The sequence below is a fragment of the Cladosporium halotolerans genome, assembly GCF_011745625.1.
Source record: "Cladosporium halotolerans strain TM138-S3 chromosome Unknown Sca4, whole genome shotgun sequence".
Classification (NCBI taxonomy): domain Eukaryota; kingdom Fungi; phylum Ascomycota; class Dothideomycetes; order Cladosporiales; family Cladosporiaceae; genus Cladosporium; species Cladosporium halotolerans.
The window spans coordinates 901453-915487 of record NW_027191455.1 but is presented as its reverse complement, the minus strand read 5'-3'; the positions used below and the strand labels follow the sequence as shown (position 1 = coordinate 915487).

General features: G+C 59.7%; 3 protein-coding genes across 3 annotated transcripts; 2 read left to right on the top strand and 1 right to left on the bottom strand.

Annotated features, from left to right (window-relative positions):
* Nucleotides 1-3927: 3927 nt before the first annotated feature.
* On the top strand, nt 3928-4731 carry WHR41_01792 (uncharacterized protein; the record flags this gene model as incomplete). Its single annotated transcript, XM_069370398.1, has 1 exon — nt 3928-4731. The coding sequence occupies one exon, from the start codon at nt 3928-3930 to the stop codon at nt 4729-4731; it is 804 nt and encodes a 267-aa protein (XP_069232908.1).
* Nucleotides 4732-6947: 2216 nt separating this feature from the next.
* Nucleotides 6948-11592, bottom strand: WHR41_01790 (uncharacterized protein). Its single transcript, XM_069370396.1, has 3 exons — nt 10964-11592; nt 7904-9947; nt 6948-7724 (listed from the first exon to the last, which is right to left on the bottom strand). Exons 2-3 carry the CDS (start codon nt 8235-8237, stop codon nt 7417-7419), a joined length of 642 nt encoding a protein of 213 aa, XP_069232906.1. The 5' UTR covers nt 8238-9947; nt 10964-11592; the 3' UTR covers nt 6948-7416.
* On the top strand, nt 9073-10782 carry WHR41_01791 (uncharacterized protein; the record flags this gene model as incomplete). The annotated part of the gene is made up of 1 exon (XM_069370397.1): nt 9073-10782. The coding sequence occupies one exon, from the start codon at nt 9073-9075 to the stop codon at nt 10780-10782; it is 1710 nt and encodes a 569-aa protein (XP_069232905.1).
* Nucleotides 11593-14035: the final 2443 nt, after the last annotated feature.

Genomic DNA, 14035 nt, shown 5'->3' with positions numbered 1-14035 from the left:
ATAGCCCGTCCGCCGGCCAGGTACCTATCTACCTACCTACCTCTTACGCCGCAATACCCCTCACTCCCTCCCCCAATCCCCGAACCTTTCACGGCCGCAACGCCCTGCCCTCCCGCGCCTCCCGGCCTCGCCTCGCCCGTCTTCTGGGCCGGATGTCTACAACAGGTCATGCGAGCTGACCCTGCCCTGCCACGCGGAACGGAAGTCGAAGGATCGCGGCGTAGCAGGGACAGGACTGGTTCGCGAAGCGGGGGTGAGCCAAGGGAAGGGAAAAGGGAAGGGAAGGGAAGGTTTGCGGGCTCCTCGTGGGATTTGCTTTTGGTCTGGCATGGGGAAATGCGGGGGAAGAGGAATCCGGCCGGCGCGCTGGGGGAGCTGGCGCGTCTTACTGTATGTACTGTACCGGGTGCTAGGGATTCGTTGCTATCGGGATGATAGCACTGGGTAGGACAGGGCATGGCATGGCATGGCATGGGTTTCTTGCTTCTGGCGTCGCTTGGGGAGTCGGGCGGGCAAGCCGCGCGGGCGACTGCGACTGCGACTGCGACTGCTTGGCGGGGTTTGGCGGGTTGGGTCAGATGACTGAAGGGTGATGCGAGCGAGGGCAGGGATTATGGCGGCGTAAAGTTGACATCAGGTGGGCGTGCTGCTGTAGGGCTATCGGTATTCGGAGTGGCTGGGATGAGTTGTGGGTGGATGAGAGGCGAGGTCAGATGAGTTCGTGGCTCGTCACGTTGACATGTGCTGTTCGGCTCCGCGATGAATGGAAGACCCTGCGGCGCAGACGGGGCTGGCGGTTCGGAGTTGCCTGTTCTGTTCTACCGGATTGTCTCTGCGCTGTTTTGTACGTATCGTGTTGGAAACGATCGGGTTTTGATTGTGTAACGATAGGTAGCGATTTGTGGGAGTCGATGCGCGAGGTGTGCTACCCCAATCCTAACCCTGACAACCCCGGCGCGATTTCCGCCCAGTGAAAGCGCTTCGTTTTGAAGGTCTTTTTACTGCCCCTTTCGTCCCTGTGGTGACTATAAATTTAAGGTCACGATGGCTTTCGACAACCCTTGGTTGGCGTGTTATGTATGCAATAGGTAGGAGACGAGGACAGCTTTTGAAAGGTGGATCGGGGGTTGTCACTAGTCAAGCAATTCGAAACATGGATGTTGACCACTCAGGTGAATGCCACAAACAATGCCAACCAAAAAAATCGCACACAAGACGAAGTCATATTCAAACATCATGGAAATTCCATTTTCATCGACTGGCGTTGGCACAGGATTCACCCTCCGAATGGTTGTTTGGTCAACACGACGATTGAAACGATCGTTTCTTTGAGTTCGATCACGGGACGCCGTGTGGAATCGTTGAGCGACATGCTACACGAACGAAACAATAGGCGCCATTTTTACAAGACATGACGGCCAGACACAAATTGAGACCAATCAACGAATCGAGGGTAACAATTACCGACTGAGGCACTCGTCGAGCACGACGAACACCAGATCGTCATGTCTGAGGGAGACGGCAGCATTGCGGTGAAAGGCCGTCGTGCGTCGTGACTCACACCGTCTGAACGAATACTGATGATTCGAAATACCTTCTTCGCTCCCACAGACCTTCGCAATTTCGCAGGAGACTATTGACGTTCCTATGCGTTGTTTGCGCCGACCGTGGCCCCGCCAAAGGGAATGATCCTAGTGGTCGTCGGGCGCAAGGCGGCGCCCAAGAACACAGCCCACACAACGCAGAGCGCAGACCGACAGGACAGAGGTCTGGACTCGCTAGCGTGCATGTATGTCTCATTGAAACCGAGGCAACGACAGGTGAGGTTGGTGGGAGCGTACACAGGGCTGCCGTCGCGGAGGGCATTTGATTATTGCGGGCAAACTCGGCACGTCAACCCAATCTTCGCCGCGGGCCGTCGAGCGCAAGGCCGATAACACGAATGCGATAATGTATTTGCGCTCAGCTCGAAAGTCGCACAAATAAGCTTACCCATGAGAGAACCTCTTGCGGCGGCGCTCCCTGCAACACACGCGAGAGCAGGGTGTGCTTTCAGGATATGCCTTGCGGACGGCTGCCCGATCGAGCAGCGATGATCAGCTCCCGTGCAACGGTGATCCGCACGGGGTGGGGATCCTTCATCTGTCATCGACAGTTCTGTGCCGAGTTTTCTCGTCGCACACAAATTCGACATCCCATCTGACGGCGCTCGTCGTGCGACGGAAACGCTCGCGACTGCTTCGGCGTCACAGCGTCGCATCGTCAACCGAACCACACCCGCCGAGCCCTTGGGCGTTGTCGACTTTTCGGCGCCGTGCACATGTCCAACGGCGAACGGCGCGCCATGCACTAGAGCACAACGTCGTCATTGTCCGCACGCGAGCGAGCGAGTCAAGCAGAGGGCGAGGTCTGGACTCTGGGCTGAGCCGCGCCTACGTATGCCCGACTGAGCCTGCCAGGCCCGCCCTCAACGGGATCGCAGGCACACACTTCGTATCGCGAGGCACCCGCTCCACCGCTCGCCGGCTGCCGGCCCATCTGTCGTGCGACGCGCTGCACCATGCGAGCACTTCGGCCGCGGTGCGCGATGCGTGTGGGCTGCGCGACCGCCACCCGGCTGCGACGTGGACTGCCGAGTGGAAAGCTCAACCAAGCCACCGCGCAGCAGCTGTCGCCCATGGCGCCCCTACGCTTCATGCAGTGTGAGAAAGAGGCCCCCTGCGCTTCATGCACTGCAGGGGGGGCTTTTTTCTCACTTTTCTCACATGTGCTCGCCAAAGCCACCTGTTGCATGTGTGCCGAATGCGCTCCAATCAGCGCGCGTCCAAGCCTGCGGCAGACCCAACAGGCAGGCAGGGGGCCGCGCCGAACTGCTGGAAGTTGCTCCGTGGGCGCGGCGATCCTCGCGCACTGAGGCACCCGTCAATCGCTCGATCTGTGCCGTCGACGTCGCCGGCCCGCCTGCTGTCTGCCGCCAGCATGCTTGCGCGTCTCCATAACTTACCTTACTCTTCCTCGGACGGCACGCCGCGCAGTCGAATAACCTCGCAGTGACACCCTCCCTCGCCCGGCGCTATCATCTCGCACGTGGAGCCCGCGCTCTTGGGCGTCTTGGCCCGCAAACGTTCCAGGCGCGTGAAGGAAAACCCGGTGTGCTGCGCCAGCGTCTCCTCCGGCCCTCTCAGAATCTGCGCCGGCCATGCAGCCTCTACCGCACCGGTGGGCCGCGCGCGCTGCCAACGTGGCAGGCCGTGCGTGGCCGTGCGTGGCCGCCCAAAAGCGGTAGGCGTTCGAAACGGCGTGCCGGCGGAGAAGGCTCGAGGTTGGGGCCGAGAGTTCGAAGAGCTCGATCCCCTGCAGAAAAAACATTCCCGTCAGCCGCCTGCGTGGCCACTCACAGCCGCCCGGCAGCATGTTCCTGCGCCGCCGCGGCCGCTGACGGCAGACGGCGCCAGGAACCCGCTCGCATCGCCGAACGTCTGGCTGGCCCCCCTGGTCGATTTTTCAACGGCCGGTGTAAGGCTGCGGTGATTGAGCGGCAGGTTCCTGGGGCTAAGCCGCGGACGGTCTGGCGGCCAGGCACACGACAGCACGTAGGTTCAGTCGCTGAGAGCGGGTCCGCTCCTGGAGGTGTGTCGGCCGGCTGAGGGTACGTCCTGTGGAGGTCGCAAAGGGTGCAGACAATAAGTAGGGCGCCCGTCTCGTCGTCCCGCGTGTTCTCTGTTTTGGTCGTCACGCTCTCTCAATCGTATCTCTGCTCTGGAAAGCATCGCTGCTGTGCAGTTCACTCTTTTGCTGCTCGCATTCACTCTCTACACCCGCCAACAAACAAGTCCTCACTCTCTTGGACTTTGAATTTGACAACGCCGCAACGACACTTGCAAACCAACTTCATCCAACCCCTTTGATCCCAATCAATCAGCAAAAATGGTTGCCAACATGATCACCGCCACGGCCCTCCTGGCCAGCGCCTCTCTCGCCAATGCCATGGGCAAGGCCATCGTCAGGAACGCCTGCAAGTACGAGGTCAAGATGTGCAACGTCCCCGCCTCCGGCGGTGGATACGAGCAGATCGACAAGTGGCTCCAGCCCAACGAGACCTACTCCCAGCAGTACACCCCGCTCTCCAACGACAACGGCTGGTCCATCAAGCTCTCCGACACTGAGTCCCTCGACCACATCCTCCAGTACGAGTACACCACTCACGAGGACGGCATCATCTGGTACGACCTGAGCCAGGTCGACGGCAACCCCTGGTACGGCAACTGGGAGATCACCGCCGAGTCCGGCGACTGCAATCCCAAGCAGCAGGCCTACCGCTACGCCAACGACGACGCCTACGGCATGCAGTCCTGCCCTGACGACTCCGACATCATGGTCACCCTCTGCTCCGGTGAGGAGTTCAACGACGACCTGTACGCCTCCGCCTCTCAGTCTATCGCCGCCGCCAGCCAAGCCAACACCGTCTCCTGGACTCCCCTCAGCGGCGGCTCTGCCACCTCCGCGCCTGCCTCCTACGCTACCTCCACCTCCACCGAGGCTAGCCTCAACAACCTTGGTGGCTGGACCAAGGTCAAGGCTGCCGTGCAGCCCACCACGCTCGCGACCCGCGCCTCCGCCCAGCCCTCCGGCAACGTCGTCACCATCACCCAGTACGAGACCGTGTACGCCCGCGAGGCTGCTCCCACCGAGCACGTCCACCGCCGTCACGCTCACGGCCACCGCGCTTAAGCGTGTCCGCCCCGCGCTCCCGTCCTTTTCTTTTGGACCATTCGTTCCTCCTGCGACGCCGCCGCACTTTCACCCAACTGAAGTGTGGCAGGCGAGCTCGAGGCTCCTGGTCTCCGCTCCCAGCATAGACCCCCGGTCGTTTGCCGGGACGGAACCAGCTTGAAACCACCGTTTTTCCATCTCTTTCTCGAAACGACCCCAAAAAAGAAAACAAAAGCAACAAAAACAAAAGCGCAGCGCTGGATCGTTCCTTCTCACGAATCTCTCTTCAACGTCGACTCAAACCAACCCCTGGCAAACAAACCGCAACAAAGGCTCACACCCTGAGAGGTCCAGACCTAACTCCCAGCGGGGGGCAGAGCGCGTCTGTGCCGCTTGCTCGCTCCCTTCGGGTTCACTGGACCATCGAAAAAAATCTCTCGGTTCCCGCTCCTTTATCGCCTTTTGTCGCTGCTCTGTCTTTGCCAGGGGCAGCATTGATCACGAGATTAACGACTGCCACGACGACCATCACACAAAATACCCGGGCGGAGCGTCACCTACCAACAAACACCAGGGGGGGTTCATCGGTGCAATATACGGAGGACTTTGGGAATTTGGGATTGTCTTTTATATTCATTGATTTTTTATCTTTTTCAGTTCTTCGCTTTGGATGACTACTCTCGTTGTTACGATTCTAGATAGAGCAACACAATCAAGCACGACTCGCGCGCGACGCTTCTTTCCCCCCCTCATCTTTGCGCCTTGCGGCTATGGGATGGGATGGGGATGGGGGCGGGGCGCGCGGTTTGCTTTGCGGAACTTCTTTCGTCTCAAATCTCATACTCATGCTCGTCTGTGACGACGCAGCCATCAGCCATCAGCCATCGTCTTCGCTTTCCATGTAGAACCTCACAAAATAAAAAAAAACAAGCACTCTATACACGTACGCGCGCGCGCGTGCGAAAAGCCCCACCGACCGCGCAGCCCTCCTCGCTCCGCGATCGCAAATCCCACCACACCCCCGGCCAACATTTCACTTTTCCACTTTACCTTATTACCCTCCAAAATTCAAATTTCTGGGCGTCGAGAGCGAAGAACAGCCGAGGTCGCGAAACTTTTTTTTTCTTCTTCCCTTTCCCTTTCCCTTTCCTTCCCTGCAGGGTGGTAGCGATAGCCGAGGCGGAAGAAGCCTGCCGCGCAGCTCGGCGAAGGTTACCGGCCGGCCGGGCGATTGAAGTACCCGATTTTTTGTTTTTGGTGTTGGCTGCTTTGACGAGGGTGGTGCTGGCTGGGAAGTTGCCGGGCGGTACCCTACGCTTTGTCTTCGCGTGCGTGGCCTTTGGGCGAGGGTCGTGCGTGGGTTGGGTGTTCTGGAACTTGCCTTGTCTTCTTCTTTGAGTTGGGGGCGGGTTGGTGAGGTTTTGTTCGGAGGGGGGTGGGATGTGGAGGAGGGGTTTGACGCTTGACGGGGGAAAGTGGACGGGTGGATTGTTGTGGCGGGCACGTGGGTGAGGGAAAGTAGTGTGCTTGTCGGAGTCTTTGAGCGTTGGAGGCGTTTCGTCGAATGGACCTGCCTGCTGATGTGTGTTCTCCCTTTGCGGATGGGATTCGGGGTCTTCTGGACCGTGTAATCTGTTGTTTGATACATACGTGGATGCTCTTCTCCATTCGAGGCGATCGTTCTAGCACCCCGCCGCTGGAAGTAGATACTGCGCTTGAAGATCGCGCAACAAAGGTCTGGTGAGTCCGTAGTGGTTTGCTTCCTTTCGCAGTACACAGCAAACGACGTCCATTGCCTCAACCTGCACGCGCATGACGGTACTAGCATCGCAACTTTCTTGCAGCACTCTCACCTCCGGACGCATGATCCCATATGACAGCCCACTGCATCATCAGCTCCCGTCCTCACCACCAAGCATATTACAGAAGTGAGCCGAGGAACCGAAGACATTCGCCCGCATGTAAGCTGATCCCGCGAAGAACGGGTTGACCCTTTCGGCGAGCTGCCAATAGACCGGCCACTGCTCCGGACGATCTCGTCCTTGGCTGTATTCATCCGTGTCGACTGGTGATTGGGCGGCTGGAGTGGGTATACATGACGAGCCGGAGCTTGGGGTTTGAGGGCTTGGAAACGTCACTTGTTGTTGCGAGCTACGGCTATCTTGGAGGATGTGAAAACGGGCGTTCTGGATTGGAATAATCAGGATGCGTGCACACTCATGCGAGACTGGGCATTTGAGAAATGTGTTGCTCAATGTTCGGTTTGAAATGCTTGATATGCTAGCTAGTGAATCGTTTCGTTCGTGTGTAATCTAAGTGGTTTGTATGGGAGATGTTCGATGCCTTATCGGGATGGACCTGGTCAGGTCTCGAACGACACTGGGCTTTAGTATGTGTTTGCCAGCGGATTCGATTCGATCGGACGGTAGCCCGTCAGGCGTATCTGAGGCGAACATGGATTCGAGGACCAAGAACCGCGCGCCTGGTGTATCGCCGTTCAAGCCGAATCAGTGACCAGAAGAGGTCACCAGACCTCGTCTCGCTCAGAACTCCATGACTCGATTGGGCAGCATTTCGCTATCGCGAGTTTATCTGTCGACACACAGCTCCTTGGGCGGGGATCAATCAGGCTTTCGCGGAGCGTCTGCTGGCAGCCCTGCCAAATCGACGACCGCGCTCGTCTAAAGCCGCACCGGCATTACCTCAAAGCAGCTTAAGATGCCCGGTGACCTCGTTGATTTTGCTCTTCGGAGCGGGTCCGATGCCCAGAACCGTAGCAGAGCCGCTGGCGATCTGCGTGCGGCCGGCGTCGTGGATGACCTGCGCGCAGAGGCCCAAGCTGATGGCCTGCGCCTGCAGCATCAGCATGTCCTCCTCGCTGTCGATCTTGAGCGCGACCTTGGCCTGACCCAGCCGCTCCCAGCGCTTCAGCACGGGGTGTGATGGGTCGGCGCGGACGAGCATCTTGTAGCAAGCGAGGGTGGCGTGGGAGCACTGCGCAGCGATTTTGCCTGTTGAGGGTCAGCACACGAGACGTACATGCAGAACAGAGAGGTCGTGTGATTAGAGCAGCGGCTGCACCACATGAGAGCTGGCTCGGGAAGAGGGGAAAAGATTGCAGAAAACGTAATTGATATTGGACGACTCCCTACCCGAGGCGGAAAAGATAGATAGGAACAGGCAAACCTACCCTTGGTCATGCCAAGATCGCTCCGGACCACCAGCACGAGCTTGCACTCCTCGCTGTTGCCTGGGAAGGTCTGCAGCTCGCCCAGGTCCTGCACGTCGCTGTCGTCGTCGTCGGCGTCGTCGTCGTCCTCAGACTCTGTTTCAGCTTCGTCAGGCTTGGCTTGGCTGTGATGGCCGCGACTGAGACGAGCGGCAGGGGCTCGCGTGCTGCTCTTCCCGAATAGTCCAATGGAGCTCGCCTGGCCCAGGAAGTAGCCGGTGAGGCCGGCGACGATGGCGGTGCCTATCGCTATCGCGGCGGCAGAGGGTGGACCGCGGTCCTGGACGTGGGCCATGATCGGCTAGGCGGTGTGCTGCGAGCCTGACGAGGGACGGTGTCGAGGGGAGAATCGTGTGAGGAGCGCAGCAGCAGCGGGACGGCGTGGTGCCAGCCTATCGGGAGGCGCAGATTGGTGTCCGAGGGCGATTGGGGTGAAAATTGGATGGGGCGAGGTGGTCAAGCCGTGGGCTGGCCCGCAGCGCGCAGAGCATGCGCGGGGGCACGTGATGGGATTTGGCAGCACGGAGGCAGCACGGATGCATGAAGATTAGCAAGCGCCGCCCCCAGATGCCGACCCAGCGTCGTGTGCTGTCGCAGATTTGCCACACGCCGGACAAAGCAAACCGCAGCGCACGCGAACGGCGCCTTAGAAGCACGCAACTTTTTCACTCGGCACTGTGTCAGCGGTGATGTCGTCTGAGTTTGAAATTTGTGCGCATAGCCAATGACGCGGCAGAACAAGACGTCGAAGTCGCAAGTGCACCTGCGTCTCCCCGCAGGGGCCGGCGGCGCTAGTGCTGCAGCAGAAGCTGGCGTGGACGGCCCGTGCAGGCAATATCGCGTGCTCAGTCTCGCGGATGGTGAAAGAACGTCGGTCAGCCTGCAAATTGGGCCTTCTACCAGCACCGCCCGCGAGTGGCGGCGACGGCAAGGGCGCGCCGGCCTTATACCTCTTCTCTTCGTCTGCGAATCCTCTTCCTCTTCACCAACCACCCTCAGTACCATCCTCCAGGCCGTCTGTACAAGCCTGTCTATACCATAACAATCAGCGTCACTCTCAGACTCCTTAACTTTTTTCCCTCTCACCCTCTCTCTCCTTGCACCCCTCTCACTCCCACCCCGCCGCAGACATGGCCGACCACATCGACCGTGTCCGCAAGCAGATTCCGGCCACCCCGCCAGAGTCTCCTCCCGTGGGCTTCGCCGGCCAGAATGGCTTCAGCACCCCTCTCTTCCCCCCCTCCAAGCCCAACATCCTGTACATCATGGCCGACCAGCTGGCCGCGCCCCAGCTCAAGATGTACAACGAGAAGTCCCAGATCAAGACGCCCAACCTCGACAAGCTGGCCGAGCAGTCCGTCGTCTTCGACTCCGCCTACTGCAACGCCCCGCTGTGTGCCCCTAGCCGCATGGCCATGATCACTGGCCAGCTTCCGTCCAAGATCGGCGCCTACGACAATGCCTCTCCCATCCCCGAGGACACTCCCACGTACGCCCACTACCTCCGCAATGAGGGCTACGAGTGCATCCTCGGCGGCAAGATGCACTTCATCGGCGAGCAACTCCACGGCTACGAGCGTAGGTTGACGGCGGACATCTACCCGGGCGACATGGGCTGGTCGGTGAACTGGGACGACCCCGACACCAAGCTCGAGTGGTACCACAACAGCTCGTCGATCCTCCAGGCCGGACCGTGTGTGCGGAGCAACCAGCTCGATTATGACGAGGAGGTCATGTACAAGGCGAAGCAGTACCTGTACGACTACGTGCGCCAGCCGGCCGACAAGCGTCCCTTCTGCTTGACCGTCTCGCTCACGCACCCGCACGACCCGTACACCATCGAGCACAAGTACTGGGACATGTACGAGGGCGTGGACATCGACATGCCGGAGGTGGACATTCCCAAGGACCAGCAGGACCCGCACAGCAAGCGGCTGCAGCACGTCGTCGACCTCGAGGACCACGAGTTCACTCCGGAGCAGATCAAGAAGGCCAAGCGGGCGTACTACGGCTCGGTCAGCTACGTCGACGACAACATCGGCAAGCTCCTGGAGACGCTCAAGCACTGTGGCCTCGACGACAACACCATCATCATCTTCTCCGGCGACCACGGCGACATGCTCGGCGAGCGCGGCCTGTGGTACAAGATGTCCTACTACGAGTCCTCCGTCCGCGTGCCCATGCTCTTCAGCTACCCCAAGCAGTGGGCGCCGCACCGCGTGCCGCAGAACGTCAGCACCCTCGACATCCTGCCCACCCTCGTCGACATCGTCGGCTCCAAGCTCGTCCCCGGCCTGCCCATGGACGGCGTCAGCATCGTGCCCCACCTCAAAGGCAAAGACACCCACGACACCGTCTTCGCCGAGTACATGGGCGAGGGCACCATCGCGCCGATGATGATGATCCGCCGCGGCGCCTGGAAGTACATCACCTGCCCCGCGGACCCGGACCTCCTCTACAACCTCGCGACAGACCCGAAGGAGCTCGTCGACCTGACCAAGAGCGCCGACCCGGAAGCGCAAGCCGTGCTGCGCGCCTTCCAGGCCGAGGCCGCCGCCAAGTGGGACATGCCGGCCATCACGGCGGACGTGCTGAAGCGGCAGCGCCAGCGCCGCTTCTGCCACGCGGCGCTCAAGCAGGGCCTCTGGACCAGCTGGGACTACAAGGTCGACGACGACTCGCGCAACAAGTACATCCGCAGCCACATGGACCTCGACGACCTCGAGCGCCGCGCGCGGTTCCCGATCGTCGACGCCCACGGCAACGAGAAGGTGCTCGGCGCCGTCGGCAAGGCGGGCACGCTGCATGTGCCGCACCAGGCGGGCGCGCTGGGCCAGTAGAGGTCTGATGGCGTCGCCGGTCCGTCCGCGTGAGGTGTTCCGTCCGTTTTTTTTTTCAGCCGGGTGGCTGGATGGATGGATGGATGGATGGATGGAGCCCCATGCGAGAGGGACGAACGAGAGGAAAGGAGAAGAGAAGGAGAAAGCAACAACGAAACAACACAACACGAGACTAACGAACCTTTGACGGCCGCAGAGAAGGCAGAGGACGAGAGGCAAGGAGGGCACCGGCCGCCCACGCCTCATCCTCCACCGCTCGCTCTGCAATTACACCTTTTCTGCTTTGCTGCGTTTCAAGCGAGCGTGGCTTTTCTCTTTTTCGATGATTTTATTCGCACCAACGGAGTTTGGGCTCTTGTTCTTCTTTCCTTTCCGATGCAACGCTGGCTGGTTCCCTGCACTGCGTCCTCTTCCACGCTCGCGCGCAAGCGAGTTCCGCGCGCGTCGCTGGGGTCGATTTGTACAACAGACGAGGGCGCTTGCTTTTCCCGCACTGCATGAGCGGTCGGAACGGTCGCACGGCGTGGCGCTTGGGAGGAGGAGGAGGCAAGGGATTTTCTGTTGTATCTTTTTGCTTGCTTGCTTGCGTACTTGCGTTCTTGCGTGCTTTGTTTCCGACGCGAACGGAGCAGGGATGGAGCTTGATTTTTCTACATGTTTGCGTACTCTTTGCGATGTTGTCGGGGTTGCGGTATGCGAGCGATGGGTGTCTTTTTCCGTTGGGCGGGTGGACGGTTCTGTACCAGGCAGAGGGACGAACGGACTGTTTAGCACGAGAGTAAAAAACAGAAAACCAAAAAAAAAAAACAAGAATTGAATGAATGAAAGCAAGGCGGTCTTCTCATCCGGTGTTTCAAGCGACGATACAAGACGATGCAACAGGACAAGTGAGGTCGCGAAAGCTCACCCGCCTGCCTGGACAGCTCCGTCGAGGCGTCGCTTACAGTACATGTACTAACCGCAAACCCCTCCTCCAACGATTCGACCGCGGCGCTCCCTCCGCCGCCCTTATCTTGGCTTGCACGCCGCAGCCGCGAGCTGCAGTAAATACCTTAGCTCGCGTAGCGAATAGCACAACGAGAGCGAAGACGGGGTAAGGTAGCCATGGCGGAACCCCGAGCTGGAGACGTCCATTCGTGCGAGAAGAGAGCGGGAGAGAACGAATAGCAAGGGTGCAGCACAGCACAGCGGACCCTCCATCTCCAAGCGGTCCCTTGATCGCGCGATCCCCTCCGTCGTTCCCTGCCTGCCTGCCTGCCTCCCCCACGCCCGCGCCGCATCCTCATCCTACAGAATAGTGTAAAAGCCTCGGCGCAGGATCTCGTACCTTGTACATACAGCCGGTCTACACACGACCATGTATGTATGCGCGCCCGTGATATCGATGCTCTACTGCGCATACTACTGCTCCTCCACCCCGCGGCGCACGCGGCTAAACCGCCACGGACGCATGCGACCTCCACCACACCTCGCACACCTCACAACGCATTCGCCTTCGAGCGTTTCCCCGCCTGGCAGACGTCTCCCTCGGCCCGGCCGGCTGCGCTGCGCTGGGACTTGGGTCGCTCGCTCGCTCGCTTTGCTGAAAAGCGCTCTAATCCCACTCGAGGACCGGGCGGAAGCCGCGCGCAGCAGCGCGAAAAAAGTGCCGGGCTAGCCGGCTGGAAGCTGGATTGGGGATGGAGGGACGAGGAGGGAGTTGGGGAGTTAGAGTTTGGGGAGCGAGCGGTTTGGGAAGGTGGGTTTTTGCGACGTGCGGCGGAAGAACAAGTTCCAGCGGTAGGCAAGTCAGTCGTCGGCACGGTGCATACGAGGTGCTTGCGAGCGTGCGTGTGCGACGAAAGGCTAATTGGGCTTGACCTTGGAATACTCCGGCGGAAAAGAGAGTTTCCTTGCTGGAGGCGCTTGAGCGCAGATCTGCCCTCGTCCTTGCCTCTTCGATGATGAGGTTGTTGGGTTTGACAGCACGGAAAGGGGAAAGCTTGATGGTGGGGGGTTCCTGTTCGCGTTCGGGCTTGTGATGCAGGGCTTTTGGGTTTTGCGGTTCTTGCGCAAGACGACGGAGCTTTGGGTGAAGAGCTACCTTAGCTGTGGTAGAGCTCGCTTGCCCTGCGTCTAGAGGCGTGGTGTCGCCAGCCTCCTCGATTATTTCTTACCGCATTTCTTACCGCAAGTCCTCATTTTCTGAAGAAGTGCTTTCGGGACGAAGGTCACGGGATGGGCTTCGATGGATGATGAGGATTGTCTCAGCCGAGCGAGCCGCGCCTGACGAGCAAAACGGCTCGATTGCTCCGCCGAACGCGATCGACAGTCGCGGAGTGCCGGCCGCGAGCACGAGCGCGAGCAGGGGTGTTATGTGAGTCTGTGTGTGTATAGCGGTGGGCGGTCGTTCTCTCGGGGCAGGTGGCAGTGCGGGTTCCTCTGTTGAGGGTGGGAGAGTGGAGAAGGCCACGTTGTCGGGGGCCTCGCGGCGTCGTCATTACGGAGCATTTCTGGCGGAGTTCCTGGAAGCCGTGCTTGGACAGCCACAACCATCCACGATCTCTACCTTCTCTGCCATCTGCGGGATTCCTCCATCCGCCGCGGCGGCGCAATGGTTGAATCAGTCATGGGTATGACATTCCGTGACTTGCTGACCCGGCTTGTCATGTCGAAGTGTGGATGCGCGAATACAAGCGAGCAATAATGCAGATCTAGATCAGTTTTCGGCGCTCCTGTGGTGGGGTAGACTTAGTTGGCGTGGGCGCTGTGGCGAAAAGCATCACAGGCCAACCCGGACATTATTTAAGTCTCGTGAGCAAGCACTGACGCCGCAGGCAGATCTCAAAGCAGGATACGGTGTGGTGATGATGATTTCGCTGGCAACGTTCCGGCGATCCCTGGTTGTCAGAAGACTAGAGGGACGATTCAGACACGGGTTGGCCGGTCAATAATGGTGTGCGAGACCAGGACAAAGCACAACGGCCGCCCCCGCGAACAGGATGGCGCCTCTGCAAAGCTCAGACCGGGGATCTCTGCGCTAGTGGTAAATCTCGCGCCTCTTTGTTGCTTGGTCTCTGGCGCTTATAGCTGGCCGCGCGAGATAGTAAGCTACCTAGCAGTCGTGCATCTGCAGACGCAGGTCGGCCGCGGACGGCGGCACGCTACTGGCGAGCAGAGCAGCACTGCTCGTACCCCGTGCATGCAGCTTGCAGCAGGGCTTCCAACTCTCCCGCCATCACTGATCGCTTTGTCGGCTGTTGCGCTGTGGGCA